Source organism: Coturnix japonica, chromosome 24 (assembly GCF_001577835.2).
Source record: "Coturnix japonica isolate 7356 chromosome 24, Coturnix japonica 2.1, whole genome shotgun sequence".
NCBI lineage: Eukaryota > Metazoa > Chordata > Aves > Galliformes > Phasianidae > Coturnix > Coturnix japonica.
In genome coordinates this window covers 5,070,069-5,084,463 of record NC_029539.1, presented here as the reverse complement: position 1 = coordinate 5,084,463, position 14,395 = coordinate 5,070,069, and the positions used below count along the sequence as shown (strand labels likewise).

The 14,395-nt window shown below is 45.2% G+C and overlaps 1 protein-coding gene across 13 annotated transcripts in view; it reads left to right on the top strand.

Annotated features, from left to right (window-relative positions):
* Positions 1–14,395, top strand: part of NCAM1 (neural cell adhesion molecule 1) — a 74,281-nt gene that overhangs the window by 35,678 nt on the left and 24,208 nt on the right. For 5 of the 13 annotated variants that reach the window (XM_015884030.2, XM_032449110.1, XM_015884033.2 and 2 more), the window contains exons 6-13: positions 424–541; positions 899–1,068; positions 1,190–1,332; positions 8,239–8,389; positions 8,973–9,157; positions 9,496–9,592; positions 9,926–10,096; positions 10,531–10,662. In XM_015884030.2, the coding sequence (XP_015739516.1) occupies positions 424–541; positions 899–1,068; positions 1,190–1,332; positions 8,239–8,389; positions 8,973–9,157; positions 9,496–9,592; positions 9,926–10,096; positions 10,531–10,662 (1,167 nt within the window). Of the gene's footprint in view, positions 1–423; positions 542–898; positions 1,069–1,189; positions 1,333–5,132; positions 5,163–8,238; positions 8,390–8,972; positions 9,158–9,495; positions 9,593–9,925; positions 10,097–10,530; positions 10,663–11,727; positions 11,743–12,360; positions 12,394–13,375; positions 13,418–14,395 lie in introns of all 13 variants that reach the window. The other 8 variants (XM_015884026.2, XM_015884031.2, XM_015884034.2 and 5 more) reach the window with 3 other exon arrangements.

The window sequence follows — 14,395 nt, the reverse complement described above, 5'->3', positions numbered from 1 at the left end:
CACCTGCACTCCAGACTGCTGATGGAAATGTTACTTTACATTCACACACACAGTTAACTATCTATCAGCTTACTAATCTTTCTCTGCTGTGTCAAGTAAAAGCATCCATGATTACCAAATGTGTACAGGAAATGATCATATCCAGAGTAAGTGCCTAACAACTTAGTGAGGTGTTGAGGCTCACGAGTGGTTTTGTTGACATCACAGATTTTCTGTGCATCTCTCCATCCCCACACCAGTTGCTTTGGAGAGCCCATATATCAAACCTGATAGTTGAAATCTGCACGTGGCAACTGAAGGGGTTTGAATCACTAGGAGACATCTGTCTATATTGCAGAGATTTAGTTAGAACTCCAGGCCTCATTCTTGCTCACATCTTCTGTCTCCCCTTTCTAACTTCAGTGTGGTTTCCTTCTCTTCTAGTACCTCCTTCTGTGCGTGCCAGGCAGAGCACTATGAACGCCACTGCCAACCTCAGCCAGTCTGTCACCTTAGCATGTGATGCTGATGGCTTTCCTGAGCCAACCATGACGTGGACAAAGTAAGATGTTATATGCAGTGTCCTGATTCTTTGTGAGCATGGATGTTTTCAATAAGGCCCTGGAAAACCAGGCAGGAGGGGAAGCCTTTTAACCGCAATGACATGAAACCGTTTTTCTCCCAAGAGAAGGAATGACCTCCTAGCAGGGAACTGCAGTTAGTTTTGATTGTGAGTTAATGCTGATAGGCAGCAAAGCACCACACAGCAGCTCTTTCCTCCCACTGCTGGGAAAGGGTGGAGATAACTCTGATGCTGAGTTTCAGTGTAGTAACGCAGTTCTCATTAACATAAAACCTCACAAGCAGCATTTGACTGCTTCTCCTCCCCAATACAGCCAGTGTGCTTTGTGCCCTGCAGGGATGGAGAGCCAATAGAGCAGGAGGATAATGAAGAGAAATACAGTTTTAACTACGATGGGTCTGAGCTGATCATCAAGAAGGTGGATAAGAGTGATGAAGCAGAGTACATCTGCATTGCTGAGAACAAGGCTGGCGAGCAGGATGCCACCATTCATCTCAAAGTCTTTGGTGAGCTTTTGCCTGTTCAAATACCCTCTTTTCCCCTCATGTTCCTTGTTTCAGATATTGCTGTTTTCTGATATTGCTTCATTCTGAGCAGCAACTGAATGAAGTTTGTTTTTCTTCCCAGCAAAACCCAAAATCACATATGTGGAGAATAAAACAGCTATGGAGCTGGAGGATCAGATCACACTGACCTGTGAGGCGTCTGGGGACCCAATCCCTTCCATCACGTGGAAAACTTCTACACGGAACATCAGCAATGAAGACAAGGTACCACCACTCCCAAGATCCTGGTCATTTGGGCAGGGGTCAGTGCTGCATGATGGCAACAGGTGCATGGAGATCACAGTGCTTCCCCCCTCCATAGTGAGAATGCTGGCAGTCCTGCAGAGTAACTGCTGAAGGGCCAGCTCAGTAGCTGAAGTAATCACATGAGTGTCCTTTTGTACAAAGAGCCATCACAGTTTGTAACAACTGAGACTGTGCTTTTTAACTCCTGCTCTTATTGGTCTGAACTGAGTTGGTTCACAAAGCACTGAGCCCTGGACCCTTTCTGGAAGTTTCCTGATGCACATAGAAATACAGGACTTCTGAAAGGGTTTCCAATCTGAGAGGTGGGAATGAGTACCCTGATCTCAGTGTTTCCCATGCTGTCATCATGGAGATGATTCCACTGGGGAGGGTGGCAGGTGGAGAGGTGTGGGATATTCTTTCAAAAATGGACCAAAATGAACCTGTTAATTCATTCATGCTCTTCTGTATTGTGTGCTAACTCTGCACATACTTGAAGCACAAAAGCCTGGCTGCCTTTGTGTTCACTTGTTTTGTTGATCACATCAAAACCATTTTGTTCTTAAAAGGCAAAAATAATTAGCAGTTTTTCTCTTGAAGAAGGGTGCTGTTTCATGTATTTTGTTGTTATTGGTCATAATTCCCCTTTACCAGAGAAGATTAGGATGCACTTTGTTACTCTGGGTATTGCATAATAGTTACGTAAGAAGTTGACTAGGAGGCATAGTTTAGAGTTGAAAAAAGCTTAGACACAAGTTAGAGTAGGGAGCTACTGCTTATTAACAGTCTTACAATGACAGGGTGCTTCAAGGCTCAGCTCACATGGGGATGTCAGGGGTTTGACTTGGTTTGAAGGTAGCAGCTGATAGCCTGGAAGTCTCAGAGGCAATAGCTCTCAGTCATTTAGGGCTCACCACTCTTAGTCATCCACATGCTGCTCCGCTGCCTCCTAAGTGAGCTCTTTGTATTGCCCCATGATGTCAACTCTTCACTGTGTTGTTAACATGGAACTTTTTCAATCAGAGTGCCGTGGTAGTATCTTCTGTATTCAAGAGTTTGTGTAGATCCCTGCAGCCTTTCAGGAGAGATTCTTGCTGCCTTTGAAAGCCCTTGGCTTGGTGTCTTAGCGTAGCATGGCTGGGAGACCTGTTTCAATAGGAGAAGGCTATTTGTGGTCTTTTCTCAGTCTAGAAGGGTGATAGGAGGAGTTAAATGCCTCCTCTCCTTCCAGCACTAGAGTTTGGATCACAGCCAGGGAGAAGAGCTTTGTCAGGGAGAAGAATATATGACCTGAAATAAGGCTCAGTCGAGTTGAAGTCTGTAGGAGCGCCTGTTTGCAGAGAGTCCTGCCTGTCAAGCCTAATTAAGCTAACGAGACCTCAGTGGCAAAACTGCTAACCATTTTTGAGACTCTCATATACCCTGTATTCTTTTTAATGCAGTTAAATCAGTGATCAATATTAAAGAACAGTGTTGTATGTTCTGGCAATGTCTTAGTAGATGGGGAGAAAATCAAAGGTTTGAGGTACCACTGTGTTGTTCGTGTATGGATTCAAACCTTTAGGGCAAAGATTTGCTGTCATACACCATCTACTTTCTAGGCAGGATTTTCTTCCCTCCCCCTCTCATTTGTTTTTTTATTGTTGTTATTTTCTTTTATAATTTAATCTTTTCCCATTCTCTATTTCATGCTGTAAGTTCAGTGAATGGTACAGACTTCCAGAAAATTCTCAGGACAGAACAGCTCTGTTGGACATTCCATGCTGAGCACAGCCTTTATGTGATGTACTTTAGTTGTGAATGTAGAAATGTGTTATTTAGGAGAAGCTTTAATCCCTGTCCGAAATTCTTGTCTACCCCTACTGCAAGAACTGGGGAGTCATTAACATAAACCCATTTTGAATCATTTTATCTTTCCTCAACTATTTATTGCTTTGACATTGTGGGGAGGAAGAATGTGGGTTTTTTGTTACCAGATGTGATGCTGATAAGCCAGTATGTCATATTCCTCATCACCTTCACTGCATTTCCTCCCCTTGTAAAAGATGTGTCAGTGTGTGTAGTTTGGACCTGTTGTTCATTGGTGTTCACAAGTTACTAAGATTTCCTTAAGATGCCTTGATATCTATCAGTACCTTCATCACATTACTGTTCTCATAATAATAGCATGTCATCCTTCCCAAATGGAAGGGAAGATGTGTGAGGTTCTCGATTCTCCTCTGGAGAGCCCATGTTGGACAGATTGGAGCTTGTATGTCTCTTGGCTTTGGTGAGGGAGGGTTAAGATAGAAACTCTTCAGGATGGAGGCTCTGCTTCTGCCTTCTCCCCGCACCCACCAGCTCCAGTACAAAGAAGCAGCAAACAGGGGGCGTGTGGGAACTGGCTTCTTCCTGGAGCCTGACACGTGCTGCACATCACAGGGTAAAGGCACATCTTTTCTTTTTGCACCACCTGGTGCTGTAGAACCTCATTGGAGAGAGTTGAGAGGAGAACTTGCATGGACATCAGTGAGGTGGGCCTGACTGGTTCTGGTAGTGACTGGAACATGGAAAGGGAATGATTCTGAATTCTGCTGGTGATTGCCTGTTGAGATTTCAGGGAACCTGTGCACAAGAGGATACAGATAGATAGAAATTATCAGGTACGGATTCTCTGGGCAGATCCCCAGCCCATATGTGTGTGTTGGTGAGCTTTTTTTCCTCAGCAGGGTCCACCTCAGGCCTCTCAACAGAAGTAAACAGCCTGATTTTGTCAAAGACTTTGTAGAATGAGGCTGTCTGTACCATTTGTTAATGCTGAAGTCTCATAGTTTTCGCTGCAAGCACCATGGAAACAATACTGTGCTTTTTACTCTCATTTCTTTAACTTTCATCTCCATTTCTGTAACATCACTCCTGTGTATGCTGTTATATCTACATGCCAGCAGTGCTCGTGCCTCACGTTCTATGCTATTGTGGCTGTGATATTAGCAGGTGATTTTGACTCCTGGATTGAAATGGATCAAGTTGTGATTGAAATAGACGCTAGAAAAGAAAAAGTAAAATAAATGAAATTTATAGGGAAAAAGGGAACTCTGCAACTTTGGTTATTGTCAACCAGAGTGAATACGGTCCACAGTGTTGCTGTATGTCTCTGAATGGTGAATGTGTGTTTCTTGGCAAGTTCTGTGCATGTTTGACTGATGCCTGTTGCTTAATTGTCCCAAGCCTGGCAAGGATTGGGTGCACATATCCCTAAGCCTGATGAGCTGGGTGTGATGAGCTGGAGGTGGGGATCAAACTGCTGCAGTGCTCTGCAGTTCAAGGACTCCCACTCCTCACACAGTATGCATGTAAACCCATACAAATGCATGAGCACATGAGCCATATGGGAGTTAATGGCAGTCGGTGTGTCCTCGTGGCAACCAGCTCAATAGCTTGTCTCTGCAATTAAGTGACCTCAGTCATCAGAATTATTTCCCTTGGATGATGTGTTTCCAGAAGGGATGAGATGTGACAAGGGAAATAGTCACTCGGTGTGTAAGAATAGAGGCAGAGAGAGGACGTGGGTATTGTTAGATCAATTTTGAAGATATTAAATTTTGAATGCAAGTCTAAATGCAAGTTCTGTTGTGAAATGGGAATTGCAGTCACCCTACACATGAGATACACAGCTCGGAACCTGCATGTACACAGACGTAGCGTGGTGCTTACACTGTGATACCTGAAAGCAACCTTTGATAAACTTGTATTGCTTTTTTTTTTCTCCTCTTGCTGTGTTCTATATCTGTTCTCTCCAGGCTTCGTGGACCCGGCCCGAGAAACAAGAGGTATAATCTTATACCAGACCTTTAGCAAACCTCCTAGTTGTTTTTATTTTTGTTTGTTTTTTTAAGCATTACAGATTAACAAATCTCTAGTCCAGCAACCACGCCAACTAAACCAGCATTAATAATACAAATAAATATATTAAGTACTGGTACTTAAGAGAAACAGCTAATAGTGTTAGAAGTTGCTTGGCATGTAGTTCTGCATCTTTGGATGAGCAAACCAGCTGTGTTGGGAGTGAGTAACCCTGGTTGTCACTTCAAAAAAGGGGAAAAAAAGTGCCGGGGGAGGGAGAAGAAAGGGAAGGCAAATCTGCAACCTGACAAATAGAGCTTGGCCATTTCCTTCAGTGCTACACGTGTGGATCGTGCCTCTTTTCTGGAGTTTGAAGCATTAGCTGCTGTGTGTATTGTGGGATGGTACCTTTTTTCTGAGATAGCCTCTTCTGCTCCAGCCAACTCATCTGTTTGCTCATGGCACCTCTTTGGTTTGGCCTTCTCTTAGAGGATAACTGCATTGTGTTCTGTTTCAAAATCAATGCAATTAAATCTCTCCAGAGTTATATTTTTTCCAGAAAATGCTCCCACTTACCGAATTATTGTCACTTGCCTTTAATCTTCAAGGGTCACTGAAGGGGTACAGGATAATACAGTGTGGCTCGTTGCTGTTTTGTTTCACATTCAGTACTGTGTTTTAGAAATAATAATCATCTGCCATTAAGTGCACCTCAGTGGTTTCACTCATAAAAACACTGGATGCTTAAAAACTCAGTTAAAAGCAAAACTGTACCTCAGTTACATCCTTGATTGGTGATTCCATCCTGCAAGCTGGGTATTATCTCAGCTTAGCAGATACGAGGAGCTGCAGATGAGTTAATGAAGAGCTGGGGGAGGACACCTCACTTTCTGTCACTGGAGTTTGTGGCTGTGGTCAGGATTTCCAGGGGCTGTTCTGTAATGACCTCCTGTATGGAAAGTGTTATGTGTTAGGTTGGCATGGATGCTTTGGCATGTGAAAGGGTTGAAAAATCCTATGGAGGTGCATTCCCTGCCTATCTTGTTTGTTCCCCCTTTCCATGGAAGTATTGGCATCTACTCACACACTTCTCTGTAGAGTGGTACCTGCAGTCATAGAACTACAGAATGGCTTAGGTTGGAGGGGACCTTAAGGTCCAACCCCCTGCTTGGGCAGGGCTACCCCACCAGCTCAAGGTGTCCTGGACCCCATCCATGGCCTTACTATGGTGTGAGCTGTTGCCTGTGTCTCTTAGGTTGTCCCACCACTACAGGAAACATTGCTATGCAAAATTGTCTAAGCCAGGGTAGTTAGGTGAAGGTGTTACAGGTGCCCACAGCTCTGGCTCATAGGTTTCTACCTACCCCATGTCTCTAATAGCCAAGGATTGTTGGTAGATATAGATAGAGAGATAGAAATGAAGAGAAGCAGTAGCATGCTTTCTTGCACGGAGATTACTCTCTTTGAATATTTCTTCCTGATGTACCTTTTCCTTTACACATGCCTTTTGCAGTAAGATATACAGCCTCATCTTCAGGATTGGTTCTGTTACTGGTTGAGATATTGATTTATTTGAACTGCATAGCAGTGTTTTGTTTGTACTGAGTCCTGGAGGGGTAGACAACATGATGTGAAGTCATCTTTGCTGTAGTGACCATGGGCTGATATTTTGCTGTAGGTATATTTACTCATGTCTGATTGAGTCAGAGACCAACAGAATGGTCACCTGAGTTGTGAGCTAAAAGAAGGCAAGGAAACTTTGCAGATCTGAAGTCTTCACATTCACGGATCCGACTGCAGTAGTTTCAGAAGTGAGCTGGGTTTTGGCTGTATAAGATACCCCAGTGGACATTAGTCCATATTAAGGGACATATTAGAAAGATGCACATACTGCTTTTGTGTTGAAAGATAACTTTCTTCACTTGAACTTTGACTAGCTCAAATGGACCAGCATTCAGAACTAGCAGAGGTAATAACTTTTCCTGTGTAGAGGGTTAGTCTTGGAGCTTAGAACAGAAGGATGCCTCAGACCTGCCGGATCTGAGCACTTGAGGTACCAGAAACATATTTGGTGCTACAACTCAGCCTGTCTGTGTGATTTCCTTGAGGCTTGTCCTCATAATCTCAGTACTTGTCTCACATCCTTCAAGAAGCAGCATGTTCCTGGAGCATTGATGGTCTGAAGAGTGGCAGCAGGGTGCTCAGTTTGTTGGAAACAGGATGAGAAAGCTTGTCCTTTAAAGCTTCCAAGCTGACTGTGTTTGCACAAGGACCAGCATGGAGGGTGTTTGGGTTGGATCCGTAGGTGGCTGCAGTCCCTTTGAACAGATGACAGCCTGGAGTTTACTTTCCTTGTCTCTCTCGCTCATTGATGTCCCTGCACTCTCTTGCTTATGGGAGCAATTTCTGAATTGGTTTACAATCAACAGTTTGCTTTAGAATTTTCTTAGAGCATCACAAGACTTGGAAGCAGGCTGTCTTTAGAAGGGCCCCTTAGTTTGCTTGCCCTCTTTGCCGTACCTTGCTCTGTTTGGTGCTGTGCTCAAGTGAAAGCTCTGAGCTTCCATTTTGCCTGATTCAGCTCTGAGGTTTGGATCTGCTCTTACTAATGCCACTTCAAGGATGCTGAAATAAAACAAGTATCGGTGAGAGAAGAGCGAGTCTCAAATTCTCTGTGTGAAAACAGTTCTATTTATGAAGGTTCTCTGCAGAAGCATCCTGGCAAAAATGCTTTAACCAGAGCTGGATCTCCGCAGTTGTTGATCTAAGAAGCAGCTTGATGTTATCCAGCCGTCCTCAGTTGTGTAGCAGCATCTGATACTTTGGTCCTTCATTTCTTTTCTTTTTGTTCCTGTTACCTGAGTGCTTTCAATCGCTGAACTCAGTCCTGCGCAACAAGGCTGAGCCGCTTTAGTGCTGTGCCTGTGGTTTCATCTGCCAGGTGACCGCTTCCAAGTGCTGAGCACTGGGGGGCTGCTGTGAGGTAGATTTGTGTTTGCTCTGCTCTTGAACTGCAGTGCTGCCCAGAGCCCAAACCCTGACTCTCAATTCCTTTCCTACCAGACTCTGGATGGGCGCATCGTGGTGCGCAGCCACGCACGGGTGTCATCCCTGACTCTCAAAGAAATCCAGTACACGGACGCTGGAGAGTACGTGTGCACGGCCAGCAACACCATCGGGCAGGACTCGCAGGCCATGTACCTCGAAGTGCAGTGTAAGTGAGACAGGGGCAGTGTGTGTGTGGATGGGGTCGGCTGGGCAGAGGGGGATGATGTTTTCTGATGAGATGGAGGCACCTACAGGTGGGGAAATCTAAATTATTATTAATGTTGTTGTTATAAGCAGAGGGCTTAGGAAGTAACTCAGTCTGAAGTAATGCTGTTACAGTTGCGTTTTGCTGTGTGCACATGTGCAAATGGTTGCACTAGTTGACTCCAGCTGAGATGCTGTTTGCAGCACCTCAGGGAAGATCACAAGCCATGAATCTGCTCATGGGCTCATTCATGGAGTGTGTCAGCAGTGCACTTCCCCAGGCGTGTAGCTTACTGTCTGCTTATCCCCCCACACTGCATGAGGGACAGCCTTTGGTGCTGGGCAGACTTCTTTCTGTGTCCTTCAGCAAAAGACCACCACCAGCAGCAGCCCTCTGGATGAGAAGGCTGACCCCTATCCCCCTTTTAGGTTCTTTTTCCCACATCAGCCTGGGCCCTAGCCATGGAGTCCTTGCAGTGAAGTTTGCTGGGCTTCTTCAGGAGTTTTTCTGGGTCATGTTGCCTTCACAAGAACATTTCTTGCAGATGCCCCCAAGCTTCAGGGCCCTGTGGCTGTCTATACCTGGGAAGGGAATCAAGTGAACATCACCTGTGAGGTATTTGCTTATCCCAGTGCTGTCATCTCCTGGTTCCGGGATGGGCAGCTGCTTCCCAGCTCAAACTACAGCAACATCAAGATCTACAACACTCCATCAGCAAGTTACCTGGAGGTGAGGAAAAACACAAAGGGGAGAGGGGATGTGCAGCCAGGAAGGCTCAGTGCTACCAAGTGGTTTGTTTCTGTTGTTGATGATGTTCATCAGGGTGCCCTGTTAGTGGGTGGCAGGTTGTGCAGTATTTCTGACACACAAATGGCATCAAGTAATGGGAAACACCACCCCCTCCTTGCTTTTGACTTTCTGCCCACTGTAATTCACCCATCTGTGGGCAGCCCTGTGTGTCAGCACATGAAGTTTATTGTTACTTCCTTCCCCAGTAAAATGCAAATGGCATTAGCAGAGTAAAACGTGCCTTCTGATCCAAACATGCACCTTAATTTCTTCCATAGGTGACACCAGACTCTGAAAATGACTTCGGGAACTACAACTGCACTGCTGTGAACCGCATTGGCCAGGAATCCTCAGAGTTCATTCTTGTGCAGGCGGGTGAGCATCCCAGGCAGGGAGATAAGGAAATGTTGCTCTCTTCAGGTTGCCCTTTTTTTTCTTAAAGGAAATATTTGATTTTGGAGAAAGTACTTTGAATCTCTGACCTCTTAGAGAAGACGAAAGATGAAGGTTTCTACACTGTCTAATCAGTATTCTTAAAAGCTCTTTGAGGATAGTCTCAGGCTGTCCTTGTCCTGTCCTTTATCAAGCCATGACAAGAATGTTCTTGGTGTTTTTAGTTTTCTGCTTTCTCTGCCAGCTGGGGAGCTGTGATAGCCTTTGCTTCCTGCTGTCTGATGTGTCACTGGTTGTTTCCCCTTCCTCCCCCAGATACTCCGTCCTCTCCTTCTATTGACAGAGTGGAGCCCTACTCTAGCACTGCCCGCGTGGAGTTTGATGAGCCTGAAGCTTCTGGTGGGGTGCCCATCCTCAAATACAAAGCAGAGTGGAGAGCACTGGGCGAAGGGGAATGGCACTCAAGATTGTATGATGCAAAAGAAGGTAAGATGGTAAACCAATATACAAAAAAATCATTACCTTCTCTATCTGCATCTCAAAACACCCTTCTTTCCTTTCGGGGAAAGCCAGTGTGGAGCATTCTATAGCTTCACAATTTCAGTACCTTCATTGAGACCCCACACCAGTTCTGTAACATTTGTTTTCCAGTGGCAGCTTGGTACAAGCAGAGTGCTGATTCCCTTTGGTGTCTACTGTGATCTCCACTGTATCCCCTCTAGAAAGGCTCTGATTCTTTCCCTCCCTAATCAGCTCTTTCACGCAGAGTTGGTAGCTCTGACCTTTCTCCTTGTCTGCACTGTTTATGTGGCTTTGTTACATGGTCTAAATGTGTCAGGAGTGCATTAGGAACATGGTATTTACGATTGACTCAGAGCTTGAGTCTGTTTTTGCCTTTTTCTCTCTTGTTTCTGCAACAGCAAATATGGAGGGCACAATCACTATCAGCGGCCTGAAACCTGAGACAACCTACTCAGTGAGACTGTCTGCAGTCAATGGCAAGGGTGTGGGTGAGATTAGCCTGCCATCCGACTTCAAGACACAGCCAGTTCGTAAGTAAAACTGAGACCTCCCTCTGCTTCTCTGGTTTTTCTCTCCTTGCATCTTTCCAGGGACTCTGTCATGCATGGACAATGCCGCCTTCTCCTGCAAACCTTGCTGCATCCTTTGTTTTTGTCGCACTTTTTGATTGTAGTGAATTTCCTCTCTAAAAATTTTATTTAGAGGTGAGAGGCAGGGAAGTTATTCACACTGTGCCCTGGGTTATAAGTGTAGACTGTATTCTGTGAAATAAAAGAGACTGTGCAATGGAGAGCTGTAATAAGAACAAGCAGCCATTTGAGAAGGGCGTGGTAATACGAATGTGAGATTCCTGGCAGATCAGAAATCAGTAAGTTCAAGAAAGGAGCTTCCATGGGGTATGAAGGAAAGGAAGGAGGGTGATTTCTCTTTTCTGCAAATTACTCCTTAAAATGTCCGTGCAGTGCATGAAGTGATTTCCATAGATTTTTGTCTGCCTTACTTGGGCAGTCTTCCCTTCTGATGGTGGGATGCTCCTCTGTGCCATAATACTTTTCTTCCTGTTTCAGCCCAACGCAGTTCCCGTGGTTCTTCCCCATTCCCTTTGCATTGAGATCTAGAGTGTGTTCTTCTTCCCTCCATCACACCCATACTTGTGAACCCAGTCCATAGCTCTTCTGAAACCACTGTGCAGGACTGTCTCCTGAACTCAGAGCCAGCAGTATTCCTATCCCACATATGTATTTGCATGCTTGGACACCCTGAGGTCTGTGCATGGTCTTGAATTCATCTCCCAGCTTCTCCCTCACGAGAACTGAGCAGTGTGGGGCAGCACACATTCCTTGCTGCTTGGAAATCCAGGCCCTGTGCAGGAAGCCACAGTACACACCAGCCCTCGTGCTTGAAATCCAGTTCTGTTGCAAAAACTCCTATTGCCTCCCCCACTCCCTAGGGTTGGATCTGGGACACCTGGTGGTATTTTGAATCTCCAGCTCCATTTTCATTGTCTCCTCATCTCTTCTACGTTTTTTTTTTGTGTGTGTGTTTATCTCTGTCTCTTATTTTTTGTCTCTGTTCCATCCATGGAAACACTGCAGGTATCCCTCACTCACGTAAGTGCCACTCTGCATTTGTTGTTTTTTTTCTGTCCCTAGAGTGTTCCTCTAACACACATAGCACGAGCTATTAATCTAGTGCCTTTTTCCTCCCAGGTCCATTAGAAGTGAAATAACTGGTACTGCCTATTTCCTAACAAAACTGACACTAGATTAGTCATCCTACTCTGGGTAAAACTAGTCTTTTATAGAACAGAACTATGAGTTAACATCTGTCTTTTTTGTACAGCATGTGGTTCAAATAGTTAACTTAGAGTGTTCGTCTAATTATTAATTAGTGGTTATGTAGGCTGTACTTCAAGCCACACACGGAGTGCTGGCCAGCATTTCTACTGCCCTTACGTGGCATTGGATCGAACTCCTGTGAGTGCTGGTGAATGGCACTGTGCTCAATGATCCTACATGATGAGGAAATTGCTTTAAAACAAGGATTCCGCGTCCAAAATGCAGGTTTAACAGAGTGCCGAGTCCTGAGTTAGGAGGCAGTGCTACCATTGCTTGTGCTTTATGTCCAGAGAGGTTTGATCTGACAGTCTTATTGTTCTGCTCTGTAGTTGCCCTCCTTTGGGCAGCATTTAACAGGAGTCCCCTCCTCACCTTCCTTTCTTTCTTTAGCAAGTGCTGCTGCCCCCACCTGTTTAGCAGAGAGTGAGTATGGTGGGAGAGGTTGTCCTGTTGGATTTGCTCTGCATGCAGCTCCTCACTGAGTGTGGTGCAGTCTGGCTAACATTCCTGGGTGCTTTCCTTCTTTCCTATGCAGATGTTTTCCCCTGATTAAGAACCTCCTGGTAGAGGAATTGCAGATGAGAACAGGTTTGATTTCTGGAGAGGGAAATGTCACAGGCAGCTCCTAAGTGTGCTGCCCCGATGAAGGGTGCAAGCCTGCCTGTGTGAAAGCTCTTGTCATTGGCCTTTGATTTTAAGATTCCTAATCAACTTCTATTCCACGTCATGGGTTGTGCTTGGAGTTTGTGCTGTGTGGTTGAATTTCTTGAAATGCTCCTAGTGCTGCAAACAAGAGAGACCAGCTAAACTGAGGGAAAACAATCAGCAGCGGATGGTGCTTCATTAGAGCAGGAGAGAAATCATCACAACTCAGGTTTCTCCTGCTGCATTCACCCCAGGGCTTTTGGAATTAGTGACATTCTTCTTTGTGCTTATTTCCTAGTAATCCTCATATTTGGTGCTCGTTCAGTCTGTCTTCTGCTCTTGGAAGGAGCTGCTTAGCAGCACTTCTAAGGGGCCGTATTTCCTCTTGAGAGTCCTAATGCTTAGCAGGCTGGCAGCATGAGCCGGGTTGCTATTTGGACCCAAATTAGTCAGAAATGCTGTAGCTGGTTCTGAAGTTAGATTCAGAGCTTTGGAATTCCTCAGGACAAAAAAGCCTCAGTGGAGACCCTTGGAGCCCAGCATGATGCAGGACCCAGTGCAGGCTCCTTTTCCCCTGGCTGGGCAGCACAATTCTGCAATGTCTCCAAGTAATCCATATCTGCCATAGGGATTCAGTGTCATTCTCTCTTTGTTAGGCTTTCTCTTTCCTTCCTATCACCCCTGCTCCCTGCCTCCGATAACTTATTGCCATGCTGTGCTTCACCTTTACGTGTCTTATCTATCCTTCATGTTTCCATAGCAACTCAGCCTCTCCCTGCATCTGAAAGCACAGAGCCACCAAGTGAGTAGATGGGAACTGCTCCCCTTTGGTCCGGAGTGCTGTTTGTTATGCTGGAGCCCTTCTGTCAAGGGAATTAAGGCGTGATGCTTTGTTGGTTTGATGTCTGTTAACCAAGAACCGGGCATTAATCTGTTATGTGAGCATGTAGCTGTTAAATGCAGCACGGTTCCACTCTGACTCTTCTCCTTACTGTTGTCCTACCAAGCATGCGGTAAGAAATTGACAAATGGGATTTAGAAGAAACAAGGGGGAGAAAAAAGAAAGGTGCTCATTTCCAAAAGGAATGTTTTCCATTTATGATTCTGAGAGGCAAAGCTGCCTTCATGAAAGGGAAACAGAACAGATAATCTGCTTGATATCCTGCCTTGGTCTGTTCACTGTGAATTTAGAGACAGACGTTAATGTTGCAGCTCTCAGTGCTGGATGCTGAAAGAAGATGCACATGATGAATATCATAGAGGAGGAAGGACTGCAGGGGGAGGGAGCACTGCTCCCATCTGGCCTGCATGAGGATGTCTGAGACTTCACAAGAAGTTGGTATCTCAGCTGGGAATGGGATTTGCACTCCCTTCATCTTTGCTTTGTGCCTCGTTGGTGAGATTCCTTCTGATCCTGAGTTGGGTTCAGATGTTTCAGTGCTGGATGTGAGCAAACTATGAGAGTAAAACTTGAATTTGGAGGCAGAAGAGCCATTGTGAAAAATGGGATTTAGGCTGTACAGAGTTCAGTGATGGACCTTCCTGACACAGAGGAGGAGATCTATAAATGGTGTAATTTTCACCACCACCCACAGAAGTAGGGATTTCTCCTCTAAGGGTAAAATCACACACTGTAGAGAAATGAAGCAATGACTTGCCACGTAGTCCTGGAACACAAAGAAAAGCAGTTCAGAACAACATAGGCTGACATGGTGCATGTGTGTGTTCTCAACAAGTAACCATTTCTACAATCTCCATTTTTTCCTTTTGACTTGCAATA